Source organism: Tursiops truncatus, chromosome 16, assembly GCF_011762595.2.
Source record: "Tursiops truncatus isolate mTurTru1 chromosome 16, mTurTru1.mat.Y, whole genome shotgun sequence".
NCBI lineage: Eukaryota > Metazoa > Chordata > Mammalia > Artiodactyla > Delphinidae > Tursiops > Tursiops truncatus.
Window position 1 is genome coordinate 64,867,054 of NC_047049.1, and position 21,775 is coordinate 64,888,828.

The following is a 21,775-nucleotide window of genomic DNA, read 5'->3' on the forward strand; positions in this document are numbered from 1 at the left end:
CAGCCATTCTGTTAATCACATGAATTATACCTGAGGTACTCCAGGCTCATGTGAGATGAAATCAGTTACTCTTTTGTTCAGAAGTGTTTTAATTGCCTCGTTAAATGTACTTCCAAACTGAGTAATGATAATATGTACATTGAGAGTTTTCCATTTTGAGTGTTTTTCCCTCATTTACTCAATAAGTAAATGATGATAGGGAAAAAGCTTCTTGAATAGGGAAAAGCCTTTTTGACATTGGTATGGGCAATGATTTTTTGATTATGAACCGAAAATCACAGGCAGCAAAAGCAAAACTAGACATATGGGATTGCAAACTAAAAATTTTCTTCGCAACAAAGGAAACAATCAACAGAGTGAAGAGACAGTCTGCTAAATGGTAGAAAATATTTACAAAACATATATCTGGGGCTTCCCTGGTGGCGCAGTGGTTGAGATTCCGCCTGCCAATGCAGGGGACGCGGGTTCGTGCCCTAGTCCGGGAAGATCCCACATGCCGCAGAACGGCTGGGCCCGTGAGCCATGGCCGCTGAGCCTGCGCGTCTGGAGCCTGTGCTCCACAACGGGAGAGGCCACAACAGTGAGAGGCCCGCGTACAGCAAAAAAACAAAAAAAAACATATATCTGATCAGGGAAGGGATTAATATTCAAAATATATAAGGGACACAAACAACTAAATAACAAGAAAACCAATAACCATATTTTGAAATGGGCAAAGGACTTGAGTAGACATTTCTCAAAAAAAAGACATACAAATGGCCAAGTGATGTATGAGAAGATTATCAACACTACTAATCATAAAGGAAATGCAAATCAAAACAACAGTGAAATATTACCTCAGACTTGTTAAAATGGCTGTCATCAAAAAAGACAAAAGATAAGTGTTGGCGAGGAAGTGGAGAAAAGGGACCCTTGCACGCTGTTGGTGGAAATGTAAATTGGTATGGCCATTAAGAAAACCAGTATGGCGATTCCTCAAAAAATTAAAGATAGAACTACCATATGATCCAGCAATCCCACTCCTGGGTATATATCCAAAGGAAATGAAATCAGGATCTCAGAGAGGTATCTGTTCTCCCATGTTCATTGCAGCATTATTCACGAGAGCCAAGGTATGGGAACAACGTAAGTGCGGGTGAACAAATGAATGGATAAAGAAGATGTGGTATATATATATATACACAACATTTATACATATATACAACAGTTATACATATATACAGCATATATACAACTATATATATATATATATATATATATACACACAACATTTATTCAGCCATGAGACAGGAGAAAATCCTGCCATTTGTGAAAACATGGATGAACCTGGAGGACATTATACTAAGTGAATTAAGCCAGACAGAAAGGCAAGTACTGCCTACTATCACTTATATGTGGAATATAATTTTTTTTTTAAGTTGAACTCAAATGTGGAGAATACTGGTTACCAGGAGCTGGTGAGATGGGGTAAATGGGAAGATGTACTTTGTAAAGAGTACAAAGTTGCAGTTATATTGAATGAATAAGTCTAAAGCTCTAAAGTACAGGTATGATGACTGTATTTAACAATACTGTCTTGAACACTGGAAAGATGCTAAAATAATTGATTTCAGGTACTTTCATCACACACAAAAAGATGATAACTATGTGAGGAGATATGTTAATTAGCTTGACCATAGTAATCATTTCACTCTATATGAAATCATCATGTTGTACATATTAAATATATACAAGTTTTATTTAAATGGATGTTAAAGGATAATAATAAGAAATACCTTTTGCTTACATAAAATTGAGTGAAAAAATTAGGTAAGTGAATGGATAGTTTGAGTTCTATTTACCACTAGAAACATAAAAGGACTAATTTAGGAATGGGACTGATTTTCAAAAGTAAAATCAAAGTACAAACATTAAATAATACAGTTAACCCTTGAACAATTTGGGGTTAGGGTTGCCAACCCCTGTGCAATTGAAAATCCACGTATAGTTTTACAGTGGTCTTCCCCCTCCCTCTGTAGCTGAGGTTCCACAACCACAGATTGTATAGTCTCGTATTACTATTTATTGAAAAAAATGCATATATAAGTGGACCTATACAGTTCGAACTGATATTGTTTAAGGGTAAACTGTATTTGGTTGCTTACTAGATGCCATGTACTATGTTCTTTATGTATATTTTTAGTTAATCTTAACAACAGTCTCAGAGATTGTTAATCTTATTCATTCCATTTTATTAATGAAGAAACTAAGGCTTAGGGATATTGTTTTTTCTAAGTTTATAGAACTAGTAAGTAGAAGAGCCAAGATTATCATCTAGGACTCTGACAATAAGGCCACATAAATTATTTGTGCTTTAATGCCTCTGTGTCTTATTGCTGCCCTATGTTTTGTTGTACGTTGTTGTCTTTTCAGAATGATGGTAGTCCCTGATTTCGGATGCAGAATATCCCAGAGGTTTTTCAGCAGTAGGTGACAATTTTCTTCAGATGATGGCATAGATCTATGGTATGGCAGAGTAATGAGCAAAGAAATTCTGCATTTTGGCTTCATGCGCAGATGCTTAAATGGGAGGTATGACCTTCCAGGCAAGGTTGCTGAGATAATAACACTGAATTGGTTCAAGATGGTTTGATTAGATGGTCTGACAGTAGAGGTTTAAAACTGAAAGAATAAGCTGTTGTAGGCCAACTGGGCTGTTTGCACTTTTTTTAGAAGTTTCATATCTTTGTTTAAGATCTTGAACAAAGATTATATTTTTCTGCTTTTTATGTAGACATAGCATCAAAAAAAAAAAACACAACCTGTTTGTTTCACATTTTTAGGAGTCATTTTAGCAGCTTACCTCTTCTTACTATCAGCAGTTTTTGCTGTCATATTACTTTTCTTCCTCATTTTATTATCATCAGCCTCATTACAGTACCTCTACTAGCTTCCCCTACTGTGATCTTTAGTATATGAATGTTTGTGTCATGTGCTACTGTCTTTCATCATGTTTGAATCTTGGCAAAAATTTCTTTTAACTGCAGTATTTTGTAGATAGGTTGTACTGGTCCAATGCAGTTGTAATTGCTGGACAGGACTGCTATTCGTGCCAATTTTTACTTTGGAAGTTTCTGTATGATGCAAAAACTTGTTCTTAAGCACAGAATTGGGGAAAAAAAAAAGAACTAATTTTTTTTGATCTTTAAATAGGAAGTTTTAAAATTTCCATGCCTGTCTTTTACTGTATTGAATCTAAGCTGAACTAAGATGTCCACACACAAAGGACATGGATTGTACTTAACAAGTTATAAAAGGAGCACCTAAAAACAATTAAAATGTGCAAAGAAAAAAAAAAGATGTTAACAATAAATGAGCTAATGAAATAATATTTATAAATTGGTTATATAACGTAAAACTCTCCCACTAAAATACCTTTTAAATAATTCTTCAGTTTTTATACAGGTATCACGCTAGCAATTAATAGGACAGAACATCAGTTACTTGTCTTCAAACTCTCATAGTTAGAGCCATTAGAGACTATTGATCATATACATATCATTTTGATAGGAAAATTACTACACCCCTACTTTCACAGTCATCAAGGAACATGTAAATACACAATGAACTTAAAAAAGACCAAGACATATTCGCTGGATCAATCTGATCTTAATGGAACAATCTATGGTATGTAATGCAACGATGTACAAACATAGAAAGAGGCAGTGCACTGTAGGAAAAGGAAATGGTTTAGCCACACTCTTCCCCATGTATAGTATGACACTAATCACATTTCTTGTAGTTAATTTAGGTGCTCTTTTCTGGCATTAGACTGTGAGTTCTTTTGAAGCAAAGACAATGAGTTATTTATCTTGTCATCTCCTTTACCCGGCAGTATATCTAGTGGTAGGAACTCTGTAAATACTCATTGAATAAATGAATTTTTAAAAATACCACTTTACAATTACTACTAGTTTTCAGGCAGAAAGTTGAGAGAGAGGAAAAATAATCCTGGAAGAACTAATGATATTAGTTCTTGATATTAGGGGGCATCAGGCATATATTTACCTTAGCAATATATAGCTCTTAACAACTGGTGTGTGCTTAGTCATCTAAATTTTACCTATTGAGGTGCACTCTTTAATAACACTGTTAATTAAAGATAGAGTATAATTTGAAATGGTAATCATTAAAATGATGAAACTTATGTATTATGACATATAGTAGTATTTTACAAAAAAATAAATAAATAGGGCTTCCCTGGTGGTGCAGTGGTTGAGAGTCCGCCTGCTGATGCAGGGGACGTGGGTTCGTGCCCCGGTCTGGGAAGATCCCACATGTCGCGGAGCGGCTGGGCCCGTGAGCCATGGCCGCTGAGCCTGCGCGTCCGGAGCCTGTGCTCCGCAACGGGAGAGGCCACAACAATGAGAGGCCCGCGTACCGCAAAAACAAAACAACAACAACAACAAAAAAAACTCTCCCTCTAAGTATGCTTAGATGGTATTTCATGCTCAGTTAAAATTAATGTGAAAACTTATAATGCATTCAGGTACATAATATTATAAACAATCTTTTGCACCATTTCATAAAATTTAGAAAATATTTTAGACCTATAATTTCTCCTTCCCATTGTACATTTGGGGTAGCTGAATAATATAATTATAGAATAACCATATTTTAAAGCCAGATGAGACCTTAGCATTTCTAGGACCTTAGTAGGTGGGATAAACTTGATTTCAAGCTATGCCTCAATTGCTGTAACTATGAATTTTGGAATTATACATTTCTGCTCAAAGCCTTATTTCTTCATCTTTAAAACTGATAGGTAAGATGATACAGCTACTTCGGAAGGCAGTTTGGCAGTTTCTAACAAAGCTAAACAAACGTATGGATGCCGAGGGGGAAGGGGAGGTGGGATGAATTGGGAGATTGGGATTGACATACATACACTATTGATACTATGTATAAAATAGATAACTAATGAGAACCTACCGTACAGCACAGAGAATGCTACTCAGTACTCTGTGGTGACCTAAATGGGAAGGAAATCCAAAAAAAAAATGGGGATATATGTATACATATAGCTGATTCATTTGCTGTACAGTAGAAACTAACACAGCATTGTAAAGCAACTATATTCCAATAAAAATTAAAAAAAAAAAAAAAAACCCTAAACATACTCTTAACATACGACCTAACAATCACCACACTCCTTGGTATTTACCAAAATAAAATGAAAAGTTACATCCATACAAAAACATGCACATAGATGTTTATAGCAGCTTTATTCATAATGTCCAAAATCTGCATGCAAGCAAGATGTCCTTCAGTAGGTAAATGAATAAATAAACTGTGGTACATCCACACAATGGAATATCATCCAGTGCTAAAATGAAATAAGCCAACAAGCCATGGAGGAAACTTAAACACATAGTACTGAATGAAAGAAGCCAATCTGAAAGAGATACATACTGTATGATTCCAATTACGTGACATTCTGAAAAATGCAAAACTGTGGAGACAGTGAAAAGGCCAGTGGTTGCCAGGGGTTACATGGGGGATAAATAAATAGGCAGAGCACAGAGGACTTTTAGGGCACTGCAGCTGTTCTGTTCTGATACTACGATGGTGGATATATGTCATTATACCTTTGTTCAAACCCAAAGAATGTAAAATAGCAAGAGTGAACTCTAATGTATTAAACTTTGGGTGATAATATTGTGTCAGTGTAGCTTCATGGACAGTAAAAAAATGTACTACTCTGGTTGGGGATGTTGATAATGGGGAGGCTGTGCATGAGTGGGTAAGTGGGAACCTTTGTACTTTCTGCTCAATTTTGCTGTGAATGTAAAACTTCCCTTAAAAACAAAGTTCATTCTGTTTTGAAAAAAAATGATAGGTAAGAGACCTACCTCTTAGGAATGTTATAAGAATTTAATGAAATAATGTGCATATATGTTGATTATGATATGCACATTATGGAAAACAGGCATTCCAAAATTATTTGTTAAAAACTCAAGGGCTTCCCTGGTGGCACAGTGGTTGAGAATCTGCCTACCAATGCAGGGGACATGGGTTCGAGCCCTGGTCTGGGAAGATCCCACATGCCACGGAGCAACTAGGCCCGTGAAACACAACTACTGAGCCTGCGCGTCTGGAGCCTGTGCTCCGCAACAAGAGAGGCCGCGAGAGTGAGAGGCCCACGCACCGCGATGAAGAGTGGCCCCCGCTTGCTGCAACTAGAGAAAGCCCTCGCACAGAAACGAAGACCCAACACAGCCATAAATAAATAAATAAATAATAATATCCCCTAATATGATGATTTATTAAAAAAAAAAAACTCAAGCAAATTGACGATCAGAGATGTTACTGTGTAAAAGCTAGGAAAGAGTTGGGGAAAGGATCAAACTTTTTCTTAATTATATTCTTGGAAAATTGAAGAATGTTCAAAATTCCTATCACATTAATTATAGATATCTGTAAATAATCAATGTTATTGAATATGTAAGATTGAACATTATCAGTTTTCTTCCAGTTTAGAAACTGAACACAGTGCTTGTTAAAGGTCTCAAGTGGACTTGGCACTGAGTAGTGAATGTTTCAAGAATCTTCTTTGCTGTTGTAATTGATGAACCAATATTGATTCATTAACTACCTTCTGCAGTTTACATTAGGATTCACTATGTGTTTTAAATTCTATGGCTTTTACAAATGTAATAATGACATGCATCCATCATGACAGTATCATACAGAATAGTGTCACTATGCTGAAAATCCCCTGTGTTACATCTATTCATTCCTCCCTTTTTACCCCTGAATCCCTGGCAACCATTGATGTTTTTTTTACTGTGTCCATAGTTTTGCCTTTTCCAAAATGTCATATAGTTGGAATACTGCAGTATGTAACCTTTTCATATTGGCTTAATTTATTATCAATGTGTATTTAAATTTCCTCCATGTCTTTTTATAGCTTGATAGTGAATTTATTTCCATTGCTGTATAATATTCCATTGTATTGATGTATAACAGTTTGTTTATCCATTCTCCTGTTGAAGGATATCTTGGTTACTTCCAAGTTTTGGTAATTATAAGCCAAGCTTCAGTAAATGTTCATGTGAAGTTTTTGTGTAGATGTAAGTTTTCACCTCATTTGGGTAAATACCAAGTAGCACAATTGCTGGGTCACATGGTAAGAGCATGTTTGGTTTTATAAGAAACTGACAAATTGTCTTTCAGAGTGGCTGTACCATTTTGCATTTCCACCAGCAATGAATGAGAGTTCCTGTTGCTTTGTATTCTCCTCAGTACTTGGTATTCTCAGGGTTCTGAATTTTGGCCATTCTAATAGGTGTGTAGTGGTATCTCATTGTTGTTTTAATTGCAGTTCCCTGATGATACGTGATGTTAAGTGTCCTTTCATATGCTTACTTTTCATTTATATGTCTTCTTTGTTTGGGTGTCTTTGTTAGATCTTTTGCTAATATTTATAGACTTTTTAATTTTTATTGTTGAATTTTAAGAGTTCTTTGTAGATTTTAGATACCAGTCCTTTTGCAAATATATTTTGCAAATATTTTTTTCTGATCTGTGCTTGCCTTTTCATTCTCTTAACAAACAGTGCCTTTCACAGAGCAGAAGTTTTAAATTTTTATGAAGTCCAATTTGTTAATATTTCCTTTCATTTTTTATACTTTCAGTGTTGTATTTAAAAAGTCATTTCCAAATTCAAGGCTACCTAGATTTTCTCCTAGGAGCTTTAAAGTTTTGCACTTTACATGTAGGTCTGTGATTCCACATGTAATTTATCCTTTACATTTTTTCCCCATGGGTAGAAAAAATACTTGAAAAGTCAGTAGCTTTCAAGACAAAACACACAGTCAAAGAATAATTTTCTGAAGCTGAAAGCAAGACTTTTACAAATTTAAAGTGAACAGCTGTCAAAAATTCACTATTGAGAGACACCAAGATGATAATACTTGTTTAAGGAAAACTGGATAAAGAAAGAATGGTTAAATAAAATTCTAACTTAGAAAAAAAACTGGTTGATGGTCCTGTAGAACGGTAAAAATGTAACCTTCAGTATTATGTTTTCTATAAAAATTATTCCCATCTCAGATAAAAATTTATTTGCATTCCTGTGTGACAAGAATTATTTACCCAGCTATCCCTTTTAACAAAATGAGCATCTAGAACTGTAAAACCCCTACAGAATTGTAATGAGCATCATTACAATGAGCATCAGAACTGAATGAGCATCAGAACTGAATGAGCATCAGAACTGTAAAACCCCTACAGAATTGTAAAACATCCTAACCAATAGTAAATAGCAGGTGGTAAAAAGATACACACTGCTGGAAAATTAGATATCTGCCAGGTAGGCTTGGTTCACAATGTCTGCCCAGGAGGGCACTGAAGGAACAAGCAATAGTACCTTTTGCCTATTTCTAAGCTTTTGATAAATTTCTTTACTTCACAGAGAAAACTGTTGTAAGAGCCTACTTGAGACTTATGAAAAGAAATATGAAGACTTCAGTGACTTTGTGTGTGTGTGTGTGTGTGTGTGTGTGTGTGTGTGTTTATTTCTATAGAACTGTGTCTGCATAAGTACTGCAGAATTCCTTTAAGTATAGTTTGGTAAAGAACTAGTTTGGGAATAGCAATCTTTATTTTTCTTTTGATTATTGTCAGAAGTGGGTCAAGTAAGTTTGAGCTGGTTAAAGTCCAATGAAGAATAAATAGCTTATAGTGCAGAGAAACTAGGCAAACTTTTGTGATAAAGGTTAACAAAACTTCGTTAAAATGATGAGATAATTTTGACTATTGTATTTTGGGAAGAATAAAAGATAATGAAAGAAAGTAATTCTTACCAATATTTTATAATAACTATAAATGGAGCATAACCTTTAAAAATTGTGAATCACTATATTGTACACCTATATAATATTAATATTTTACATCAACTATACTTCAATAATTTCTTTTTAATTTTAAAAAAGAAAATTCTTTCTGGTTTCTAGCTTTTAAACCTTTTACAGAAGGGGATTTACCTTTATCTTTTACATCATCTACATTTTCTAACACATAGCAATACTTAGGTTCAGGAAAGGAGACAGAGGAAAGGTTCTAAGGATGTAGAAAAGGGATACGAAATTTCAAAAAGTTTTACATTTAGCTATATACATGTTCTTTATTCTCAGAATAGTATTTGCCTAGATATTTATGCAGGATATTAGTTAATTTGGAGAACAATCATCATGATCAAATTCTTACTAAAAAAAATTTGGCCACCTTTAAGTAGATACATAAACAACAATTAACTTATATACTGGTGTATTCCATTGGCTTTATAGCTTCTTTTTTTGGGCGGGGGAGTGAAGGAGAAAAATTACTGTGTAGTTGCCTGTGTAATGAATTTTAAATTTACAGGTAGAGATTCAGGTGTGCAAAATTGAAACATTTTCTTATACTTAGTTAAATCTCTGAGCTCATATACAATGGGTTGCTAAACTTAATCTTGCCAATTTAAGAAACTCAAACTCTTTTGGCTTATAATTCAGTCTCTTTAGGAAAAATTTCCTCTTTAGAAAAAGATTCTTTTCTCTCTTCTCCTTTCCTCCTTAGAATTTTGTTTTACATATGCAGATATCAGAGGAGGAAACAGTTGGTGGTAGATTATTCCCCATTCAATGGATTATAGCATAAACCTCTTCAGGCTTTGCCATTGATGTATTCAAAGCCCAGCTTTGGGAATTAAAAGAAAGCAACTTTAAGTGTGGCTTTTGCAAATAAAATGTCCTTCTACTTTAGGTCTGTTCTTTGGGTTATGGATTTATAAAATTCTGCTTTGTATGTTTTCTACTTTCCCTGAGGCAAGTTCTAGCTTTAATTGTAGAAAACTGAAGAATTAAGAAAAAAATCGTCGAAAAAAATTTAAAATATATTTCAAAATCTTCTTGTGCTACACTTGCTGCGATGACTGAAGATGGAGCCACCCACAGAAGTTTGCAACAAATGAAATGTCCTGCAGTCTAAGATCAGTTCCTTTATTGCCCTCTTTATTACTGTTTTCCAGCGTAATAAAAATCATCCTTTGCCTCTCAGGATAGCTATAAAATGAGTGACAGTAATTGCTAGTCATTCAGCTATTCTCTGCTCTTAAAATAATGCACTTCAGGATTTGCAGTAATACTAGGACATTTCACCCCTCACCCCAAATCAAATGTTAAGCTGACACTTTGAAACGATTAAGACAAATCTTCAATCAATCCTTCAAAACATACTACAGTTGACCCTTGAACAACATGGGTTTGAACTGCGCAGGTCCACTTTCATGAGGATATTTTTCAACAGTAAATATCACAGTACTACACCGTCCATGGTTAGTTGAATCTGCAGAGGAACTGGGGTTACTGAGGGCCAACTATTGACACAAGTTATACACGAGTTAGCGGCAGCATTGTTCAACGGTCAACTGTTTTCCAAGTGTACTTGTTTTATAATAACATATTTTCTTTCTTTTAAACCTCATTATGTAAAAGTTATGTAATTGTTAAATCCAAGTACATGTGCAGTTGAGAAAAAAAATAAATTGGAGGTAGAGTTCCTAATGATTTTTTCTGCGTCTAATGAGTAAACTCATTCCATCAGCGAAGACTTAAGAGATATGTCAGTAGAAAGTTTTATGCAAAGTATTTGGTGTTTTATTTCTTTCCTATAGGTGTGGATTTATATATCTAGACACAAAAACTCAAGCTATCATGAAGGCCCTTTTAACTACTTAAGTTCACCTTAAATAAAGAAATACTTGTTTTTAAGACATTAGCTTAATGTTTAGTTACTGTGTATATAGGAGGTGCCCAATATTTTTTTTCTTTTTCTGGTACTCTGTGTTTAGAATTTCATGCAAATAATTGTTGCTGGCATTTTGTGAAACATTCAGAATAATGGGGAAGTGTCACAATAATGGAAATCTTACAAACCTTTCCTAATGCTTCTGCGCTATATTTAATCTTAGTAATTCAAAAGATCATTTAGTCATCATCTCCGACATTCTCAATATAGCTGCTTCAGGTAAACGCTGGGTATATGCTTCTTGTCATTTATTTTCCTTATTTTTTATGTTGTATATTTTCATGTAAGGTTTTTATTTCCATATCTGACCTTAACTCTATGGTTCTTCAACATAATTAACACCAGGGCTTCTGATTGTGTTGCACAATCTAAAGCAATAACCACACAAACTTCTATAAGGCCAAGCAAAAAAGAATCAGAAAAATTCTTACTGTATATTTTATTCTCCATTTAAAGTAATAAAATAAATTGTGAAGCGTATATATCATTGTTTTATAGAAGTGAACATTCATTGTTAGTGAATATTTTTTGTATTTTTTCCAGTGAAAAATTCATAGGAAAAAAACAGTTTGTGACAGCTATAATTTCACCTTTAATTAAACAGAAATTACTGAGTTTATTAGATAATTAATTTTCCAAAAATGAACAATGTTTTTTCTTTCCTAAATATCTTTTCACTTTCACAGAACTGAGAAAAACAGCTCTGCAATCTAAAATTAAGCACCTTTAGTGAATACAGATTAAACATGCATTGAATGCATATATATTGTGTTTGCTTTTAAAAACACTTACCAACATATTTTGGAAAATAACAGCTTCTTAATGTGTCATTAAAGGGCACATCTGTGGATTTTTAAAAAACTGATCATTACTACGCCTTCCACATTTATACTTGTACTTCAGTTCCAAGGGAAACATGATGATGATGATACACATGTGCTTTCTGTTGAGATGGGACTGTGCCTCGATTTATTACAGGCCTTAATGACACATTCATAACTGAATGCTACAAATTAGGTTAAAACTCCAGTGAATTTATAATGAAGGTTTTCAGTACTTAATCTTTTTCATGCAAACGAACTTACTGTCCTTAATGTGGCTTAAATTGACTAATTTTAAGGCTACAGAAATGTGTCTACCAATGTTCATAACCCATGATTTAGGATTTAGACAAAATAATGTACTGTTCCCAGGTGCATCTTATAAGAAGACTTCATTCATTCATTCAACAAACATTCTGGTTAACCTAACAGGTGCTATGTACTGTACCAAGGGCTAGATACCTCAAGGAATAAGATAAAATTCCTGCACTCATATATATTTGTTAGTCTACTAGAGAGATAGTTTCATTAGTATATCACTAAAACACAGAAAGAAGCTCTAATGAAAACATACAAACCATTTTATGTGAACCCCAAACAACTTGGAACAAAGTTTGCCTTGTTCTAGGTCAGCATGGATTTCCTGAGGCAGGACATTTAACTAGTGTCTTAAAAGAATAGTAAGGAATTCCCTGGTGGTCCAGTGGTTAGGACTCTGCCCTTTCACTGCAGGGGGTACGGGTTTGGTCCCTGGTAGGGGAACTAAGATCCTGCAAGCCATGAGGCATGGCCAAAAAAAAAAAAAAGAATAGTAGGAGTTGAGCAAGCAGACGAGAGGGGATTGGCAATTACGATATTGTGATTTAGAATAAGAGGTGTATCTTTGGTCTTTTCCGGCTTCTGGCACAGAACTCCTAAAACCCTTGGAATATACTGAGTGATGAGGGCCATAAAGCTGTCTTTTGTTTGTTAATGAGATGACTTTGGGACCACCCCCCCCCCTCCCCCGTAGGATGGGAGCTGGTTGACAGGGCAACCAACCATGTGATTAGAACTTTTAGTTCCAGCCCTTTACCTCTGGGAAAGGTAGAGGGGCTGGAGGCTGAATCAGTTGCCAACCGCCAGTGATTTAATCAATCATGCCTATGTAATGAAGCCTCCATAAAATCCCGAAAGGATGGGTTTTGGAGAGCTTCTAGGTTGGTGAGCACATGGAGATTTGGGGAGAGTGGCATGCCTGGAGAGGGCATGGGGCTCTGGGCCTTTCCCCATACCTTACCCTCTGCGTCTCTTCCATCTGGCTGGTCCTGAGTTATAAAAGTTAAATCTAGTAAGTAAAATGGTTCTCTGAGTTCTGTGAGCTACTCTAAGCAAAATAATCAAACCTAAAAAGGAGGTTGTGGGAACCTCTGATTTATAGCTAGTTGGTCAGAAATATATGTAACAACCTGAAGTTGGACCAGCGTCTGAAGTCCAGAAGGGGGGAACTTCAAATTGTAGCAGAAGCACAGTAACGATCTAGGCTTTTGACTGGTGTCTGTAGCAGGGTGGGAAGGGGCAGTCTTGTGGGACTAAACCCTTAACCTGTGGAATCTGATGCTATCTCCAGGTAGATGGTGTCAGAATTGAGTTGAATTACAGGTCACCCAGCTGGTGTACAGAGAGTTGCTTGTTGTTGTGGGGAAGCACCCCCCCGCCACACACACACGTTGACATTGGGTCCAGGAACCCAAAAGAACAGTCTAGGTCAAGGTTCTAATATGCCCACAGGCACAGAGACATGAAAAAACATGGCAGATTTGGAAAATTGTAAAATAGATATAACTAAAGCATGAGGGACCTGCAGAGGAATAGTAGACATCAGGTCTAAGAAGTTCACCAACGACCATATTCTTTGATGGTTTGGATATTATGCTCTACAAAATAAGAGGAAGGTGTGACTCTGCAAGGAAATAGCTTTATGAATACATGTCTTGTGTAGCTTACCTGCAGAAAGTCAGCAAATCCAGGGAGAGGGAGAGGGAGAGAGGGGGGGAGAAGGGGAGGGGGAGGGGGAAGGAGAAGTTAACAATATGTTCTGGAATTACTGAGACCTTTTTGTTGTAGTTGTTTTCTCTGTGTGTTTTGAAGTAGTAGAGTCTTTAAAGATTTGGGGTGGGGATTCATTTAATAAAAATAGAAACCATTTCTTTAGTATTCTTTTAATTTCTTAGAAATATCATTGCCCATGCTTGTTGATATTCTACCTATTTACTCAGCTCCACTCATTAGTTTTATTCCGGGAGTATTAATCATTTTATAGAAAAAGTAAACATTGTTGGACTATAGTAATAACTCCCAGCGGTCTTCATGCCTTAATCATGCAAAGAAGGAAGGAGAGAAAGAGGTCTGGAGATACTCTTCAGAGTGAGCAAATTTCTCTGGGATTCATTTACTTCAAATCAATCAATCTTTTTAAAGCCCTTTTTATATATGTCTTTTCACAGATGTAGTGAGGTTATTGCTTTACAGTATAAAATTATATATTTCACCATTTTCATCATTTGCTAATTTATAATATTTCTGTAATTGTGTTAAATATCGTACATCAGTGAACATTAGTTGAATGGAACACCGTAGTTATTTTTCTATATATTTAGGGCAGGTGATTTTTTTAAGAGTTTCATAATCTGCATAGTATTGTGCTTAATCAGGATTAAGTATTCCATCATTATACATTTTATTTTTGTTTCAATCTAGAATCTTTCCTTAATTTCCATCTGTAAGTCACTCAAATCTAAAATCTAACCTACTGGAACTAGAATCTAAAATAAGATGCAATCTGTAAAACTTGCTGATAAAAATGCAAAATTTTTGTTTTACAAGATGAGCTGTTGAAAAAGGTATAATCAAAGTCACATCTGTATTTTTTTCTTCTTAGTTGTCAATGTCTTTTACTCCCAATGTGCACATTATCCACAACCAGAAATTAACATGAATTATAGTATGCTAGATTTGTGTGATAAAAAAAAAAAAAACACGAAACTAATTTGACCTGTTTACTTACAGAGAGCCATATCCTAGAAGATGTCAACAAATGTATCATAGCCTTGAGAGACCAGGATGCTGATAATTTAGATCGAGCTGCAGGTGCTATCAGAGGACGGGCCGCAAGAGTTGCTCACATTGTCACAGGTGAAATGGACAGTTACGAGCCAGGAGCTTACACAGAAGGTGTGATGAGAAATGTTAACTTCCTGACAAGTACTGGTAAGTCTCTGTCCCCAATAACAGCTGCTCTCTTTCTGACATTTGCATCTACATAGCTACCAAATATTCATACATATGGAAAGGAGATCTCAGTCTGTGTGGCTTGTTTTGAAATAGATTGCTCTACTATCTGATAGGGGCTTACATCCTGTGGTTGTGTGATTTGAAATTTATCTCTGGGAAGTAAATATATTCACTGGAGAAAAAAGGCTTTTATACATATATGCATTATATAAATTACCCACAGGCCTTTAGCCACTTATGAATGTTTATTAATGCTAGAGTTGGTAGGAGATATAATTAGGCCAGATGTGATAAGTATGTAATAGTTTCCAAGCTCTCTTTTAGCTGTCTGATTGGTACCCCCCAGGTTTTTGTTTACATTGCTTAAACAGAACAAACTTGTCCGATGATTCCAGAGAAATGCTTTCTACCTTCTTTTGCAATCTGTTTGCAAAGCACTATTTTGTTCTTTCACATAATCTTTGATTAATTAAGAAATACCAGACCAGGATTTTGTTTTGGTTGCAGCATCGAAGTTAATATGTTCTGAAATCAGCTAATAAATGCTTAGTTTTTGAATCACACATTAAAATAGTATTCTTATTTTAGCACTGTTATTAACATTTCTCCAAGACACTTACAGAACATTCAAAGAAGCATTTAAATTCATATGAATTCAAAAACAGTGGATACAATTTGAATGAGGGCAACCAACCATCTTTAGAAGTCATCATGGCAGTAGTTTTTCTTGTGAAAAGCCCTTGTAATCTGTGAAAACCTCAGGCTGAATTTTTCTTATTAATTACTTCATAAGAGGAGAGTGACAGTGGACCCATGATTCCTAAAATATTTGAAATTCCATACTTAAGTCATTGATCCTACCTAGAGAATTGTTCATATTATGCATGGGGCATATTGTGTTTGGATGTACATACTTGTTTTGTGAAAGGGGTAGAAGGGATGGAGATGGGTGATTTGGGGGGAGAGGAAGCTGCTCCTTGAAATTAATAAAGATAAGCTTATCAGCATTTGAATAGCCTTCATTAGGGAATAGTTCTGAAGAGCTATACCACAGGTAGCCTTGGCAAGTTTTGTAGAGAACTGAGGATTAGTGTTGCTCTTTTCCTAGCATGTTGATACAGAACTCATTAATGAATCTTGGCGCATAGTTTTCTCAGTAGCTCTTTTAAAATATTTCTAAAACAATGAAATGCTTAAGATATACTAAGGAAAGATGAAGGAGGTGTATTTGCAACTCTTGATATGATATTTCTATACTACTCAAAAGTCACTGGTGTCACGAATAGGGTACAGGGTAGTTGCTTTATCAGTGAGGTGTGGCGATACATTTACTTGCTTAAGGAGATAATTGTGTTAGAGTAGTTCAGCATCTCTTCCCTAAACTAAATTTAGCTGGTCCTTTCCTGTTGGTCAAAATCAAGTACAGAGTTCTCTGATTTTTTTCTACCTTCTGGGGATAGCATTGTAAGTAAAAAGAAGAAGGCATCAGTGGTTCTCCTTTTAGCCAGTGAAAAATGTCCTATAGGGAACTGACTAAAGTCTACCAAAATTGTACCTACATCTTGTTTCTGTCTCAGTTTTGTAATCGTATTGGTAATGTCTTGTGAACACACTCTTATAGTCACCATGTCTGTATGAGGTACTAAGATTATAGTTTTATTCTCTATAGTATAGCGCCCATATCTGGACTTCACATGCAAAGAAGTGGAAGTGAAATTTTGAAGTGTCCAGAATGTGAAATGTGTTGTGGGAACACTCCATTCACAATCAATTCTTATAATCTGAAATAAGAAAACAAAAATGAAACAAAGTTATTTACACATTTAATTACAATTTTGTCAATACCTGTATGATTTATGATGACCTTACAAAATAACTAACCAATATGGCTACATTATCATTCAATCAGAAGAGAGAGAAATCCTTTTTCCTCTAATTACTTGTATGTAACTTTAATTGAAATTCTCCAGGTAAATTATGTCCTGTACCCCAAATACAAATACAATAAATATGGAATAATGCTGGGTTATTCTGTATAAGTCACATCTTATTAGTAATATAACAGTATAGTTTATGATTTTCCAATTTTGTCGTTTTAGTTTTTTAGATACTTTTTGGCTTATCTTAAAATCTTCTCATTTGGGGTTTTTTATGTCTAATTTCAAACTTTTCTGCAACAGCTTTCCTTGAAATTTATCAAAAGCATTCCTCACTAAAGGGAATTCTGAGCAATAAATTAGATGAAAATGCTAATTTGATCAGTTTGATCTTAACCAAAGCTAAAATATATGAGCATTTTCTCTCCCATAGAGATATTGTCTATGAAAAATACTTCCAACTATTCTATCCTCCACAATTAATTAACAGAAGATGTTCATCTTTGTTCACATCTGCCCATAACTTGGACTTATTATTTATAAATAATCATCAAATTAAATAATTCAAAATGTCATGTTTTATGTTATGAAGCCTTAATAGTTCATATTTTAGCAAGTGAACGGTCTGTATATGTGACCTGTTTTTCTTTCTTTCTTTTCCTTTTATGCAGTTCTCAGGTCTTAACCCTTTTTCCGAAAATAACTCAATAAGGAGCTATTGTGAATTGTTCTTATTAATGAGACTTTCTTATCTTTGCACAATTTGCCTTTAAAGTACTGTCATCAATGATGAAACCTAAGTCATACTTCTCTAAGTCACAAAGAATGTTTTTGGAACATTGCACCTTTGCTTTTAATCAGACTTTGTGGCTCATTAGCACATTTTCAAGATTTGTTGATCTTCTAAGTGTTTTATCAGCACTTAGAGAAGCCCTGTTACATTGCAGGATTTGCATGGTTCATGAAATCAACCAGCTGGTTTTCAGTGAAATGTAGGCAACATCTGGAATGCTGCATTTCATTCAGACTGAGGCGGAGTATTGTAATCTCCATGAGAAATTTTTATTCCGCCCAATTCTTCCCTGTTACTAAGCTCCTCTACCTGTCAGGAATTCCCAATAGGGGAGAGAAAATATTAGCTTTTGTGTTAAATAACAAGCCTTCTGGATTGCAATGGGAAGGCTTAGAAGTTGTATACCTAACATCATTTTCAGTTTTTTCACACTAGGCTGGGAGAAAACCTAAACCAAGAGTGGACACACATAATATTTTTTGTAAGTGATTTATGAATTCTATCAATTCAGAAATCAGCAGGACCCAAATCATCTTTTGCAAACACTCAAACTCCACCTGGTTTCAAAGTCAGCTAGGCTCATGGACCAAAACACAACAAACACACAGATGAACCTGACCAAGACATCCTGGTGGCCTCCAACATTGGCAACTGGTAGTGATGGCAAATAAAGTGTCATTCATCAAGTACTCTTTCAGGCCCAAACTTGAACGCTTTCCCCTGTTAGAGTGGAGAAGAGTCCTATAGCTGCAATTTTTCTTCTTAAAGGCAAATGAGACAGTTGAGAACAATTTAGAGCCAATAAATATTTCCAAATTTTTGTTGTAAATTTTTCTTGTGATCGGTTGAAACAATGGATAGACTTTTAAGATGAATTTCTCTAAAAAACATTTTAAAAACTTTAATAGCAGTTAGTAATTCCGATCAATTTCCTTCATTTAATAGTTTTCATATACAAATAGCCTGCATTCTTGTAGCCTAATTGAAACATTTTTTAGCTACTGTCCTTATGTTGCATCTCTGTTTATAATCTTAAATGGCTATAGGATATAAAACAGAAGCTTTAGTTCCAGCCGTCTTTGCCCACTACCATCCAGCAGAGGTTGCAACTCAGTGGTCCACATACTGGATGTGATTCAGTGTGACTCAGAGAATTCTTATGTGTCCAGTAGAGTTTTGACCAACAAAGTTTTATGTTTTATTATAAGAATTACTTTCTAATTATATATATGAATATATATACATATATACATATACATACATATATCTCCAGATTAATGGCCTATCGTAACAAATTGGAGGGTCTGGCAACACTAGAGCAGAGTTTACCATGGAAACGAAAATGGCTGGAGCTTAGTAGTGTCTTTCTTTTGGTTGAGACTGGGCCATAGTCTCCTTTATTACCTCTCATTATATGCCCAGTCTGCTTTGCTCACTTAATATACCTACCTGAACTTTGTAGGCGTTTGAATTCACCTAAACGTGAATTTCTGTTTTCTTCTTCCTAGCATGGGCCAAAAGGCACCTTCTCCTCCATCTAAGTTGTTGCTTTCACAATCACATGGGCATACCAGGATCATTTCTGCCTTTAGGTCTTGTCCATGCTGTACCTGTCATTTTGAATACCCTTGCGCCTTATTTATCACATCAAATTTCATCCACCTTTCAAGAAACAGCTCATACCCCTGTGTACTCTAGAAACCTTTTCTTTTACTCTCTCTGGAAGCAGTGAGCTCTTCTTGGTCTCCTGTGCTGTAGATTTTAAAGGACTTGCCACTCAGGTGCATTGTTACAGGCAACTATATGTTACTGATGAACTCTTCAGGTATATTTATCTAGAAATGACTTTTCTTTCAAAACAGAAGTTAAGTTATAGGAGAAAAGAAAACTTGTATTGTTTCTCTTTGCATCTCTTCCAAAGCCTACCATAATGTCTTGCATGTGCTAGATTAAAATGAAACAGAACAAAACAACTCTTGAATTGAACCTATATGCTTATGCTAATTTTATTCCAGCAGTGAAACACCTTTTCTTCTCTATTGGCCCTCTACAGTTATAATTATTCTTTATAACTTTCTCAAATGCCACCACCTTTACAAAGGAGCTTCTGATTCCCTTTCAGTTAGAATTAATTGCTCCATTACCTGTGTTACCATGGATGAGCTTATCCTCTAGTTAATGCTTATTTCACTTTGCCTTGTATCATAATCAGCCATTTACATACAAGTTTCTCCCACTAGATTGTAACGTACTTAAAGGTAGATACCACACTTTATTTATTTTCATATTTCCCAATAGCATTTTATACATTGTAGGAGTACTCGAGTCCTTCTCCCAATTTTAAATTTAAAATTCAATGTAAGATTATACTGTGACACATTCTACTACAGTTAAGCAAGAGGACAAGTTATCATCGCAATTTTTGGGGAAAGAAAACAAAAACAAAACCCAAGAGCAGTGGCCTATGTCAAAGGCTGGGGCAGAGAAAAGATCAGGGAGGTGATTCATTACTGTCCAGAGTCAAATATTAGCCATTTTCAGAGAACTTCGGATCAGATTCTTAAAAGGTTCTTTAGCAAGCTTTTGAACAAGAGATCATGACTTTCGTATAAATAATTACTTCCAAGAACCATCCTTGAACTACATCTGTTGAAAGATCCCACTAAACCTATTTTCACTAATGGTTCCCGCAAATCCCTCTTAAGGGTAGCAGCCGTGCCTTCAAATTCAGAAGCATATGCTGGCAAACTTCCTCCCCCTGGTAGCAGTCTGAGACAGGCCTCTGGGATTATGCACTTTCTTCCTTTTGGCTTCAGCCCTAATCTGACACCCTTTAAGACGGTTAGTCAGAGAGCATTAATAAACCACTTCTATCTGCATATCACTTGGCCAGCCTGCAGAACCAGTGTCTTCTTGTTGGTGATGCCAAAATCAAAAGTTAAATGACAATTTAGCCTCTTTAAAGAAGAGTAAGATCCCCTGGCCCTAGAAGTACTGCTGCTGCTGCAGACGTTTGGCACTTTGAACTGACATTGTGAATTGAAGAAAGAAGCTTCTAGAGCTTCTGAGTGGAAAACCTGTTTTTTTTTGTCCAAAGAGACCTGGATTTGAATAGGACCCAGATCTAGTGAGCGGGCTGAGGGTACTTACTTATCTTGACGTTTTAAGTTATTGGAAATATAAACTTGTCAGATAAAAAGTACCATCAGAACTGAAATCCCCTATGTGTACTGGGTAATGCAAAGGCTTTTTTTGACATTTTTGATATAGTTAGATCCTAAGAAAGGTAGGTACGTGGAATAATCTAAAAAGCCACTGTTAGTACTGTCCTTATTAATAAAAAGAATGCGTTCTGACACACTAGTAGACATTTTATTGTCAAGGAAGGAAATGGTATAGAGGGCTTAAGGGTGGATTTCAGACAATCATAAAGAGGGGCTGATACCTTCCCAAATCTGGAAAATGTAAAATATTGAACTGTGAAGCTGATGCTAAATGAAGGATAGATTAAAAATAGATGAGCTGAAATGGCATGGGTTAAAAGGAAGGGATCATTGGGAAAGTAAGTGGAGAATTTGAACATGCTGTGTGGGTAATTCACCATGCAGAGATATTGTAGAGCTCTTGTGTCTTCTTTAACCCTAGAACTCCTATTACCAGCCTCAGATGCATGTTCTCCAGCCAAAGAAGACATGATCTGGTAAGAGAAATAGGCCACACCTTTCTTTCTAATCTTATTTTTACATACTGTCTGTAAAACACGAATTCAGATTTTTTATTTTATGGGCCTTTATATGGTAGGAATAGGTAGGAAGTAAAATAACCTAACGAAAGTGGTTTAGGCATGAAGTCCCAGTTTCAGCTCTAGATGGCAAACAACAGAATCTGACTATAAACCAACGCATATGCACAGGAAGGCTAGAGAACAAGAGAAAACACACAGACTGCAAGGGATGCTGAATACAAGAACCGGTTGGTCATTCCCAGGGAGCATTTGTTTGAGCTGCCATTCCAGACCTCAGTGAACATCTAATGCCATTATTGGCATCATAACATGATGACACTGGATCCTACAGATGCTACTTTCATTTGCCACCAGATTCCAGATACTTCCACCACAGAAATAAATTCCAAGCCAATCCCTGCTTTTGCCTCACTCTCCCTGAATTCAACTTCCTGAG

At 35.6% G+C, this 21,775-nt stretch overlaps 1 protein-coding gene across 1 annotated transcript in view; it reads left to right on the forward strand.

Annotated features, from left to right (window-relative positions):
* The window catches only part of LOC101322709 (catenin alpha-3), a 489,966-nt gene that overhangs the window by 81,722 nt on the left and 386,469 nt on the right, over positions 1-21,775 (forward strand). Inside the window, exon 2 of the mRNA XM_033841933.2 lies at positions 14,700-14,900. Coding sequence (XP_033697824.2) covers positions 14,700-14,900 — 201 coding nt within the window. The remainder of the gene's footprint in view (positions 1-14,699; positions 14,901-21,775) is intronic.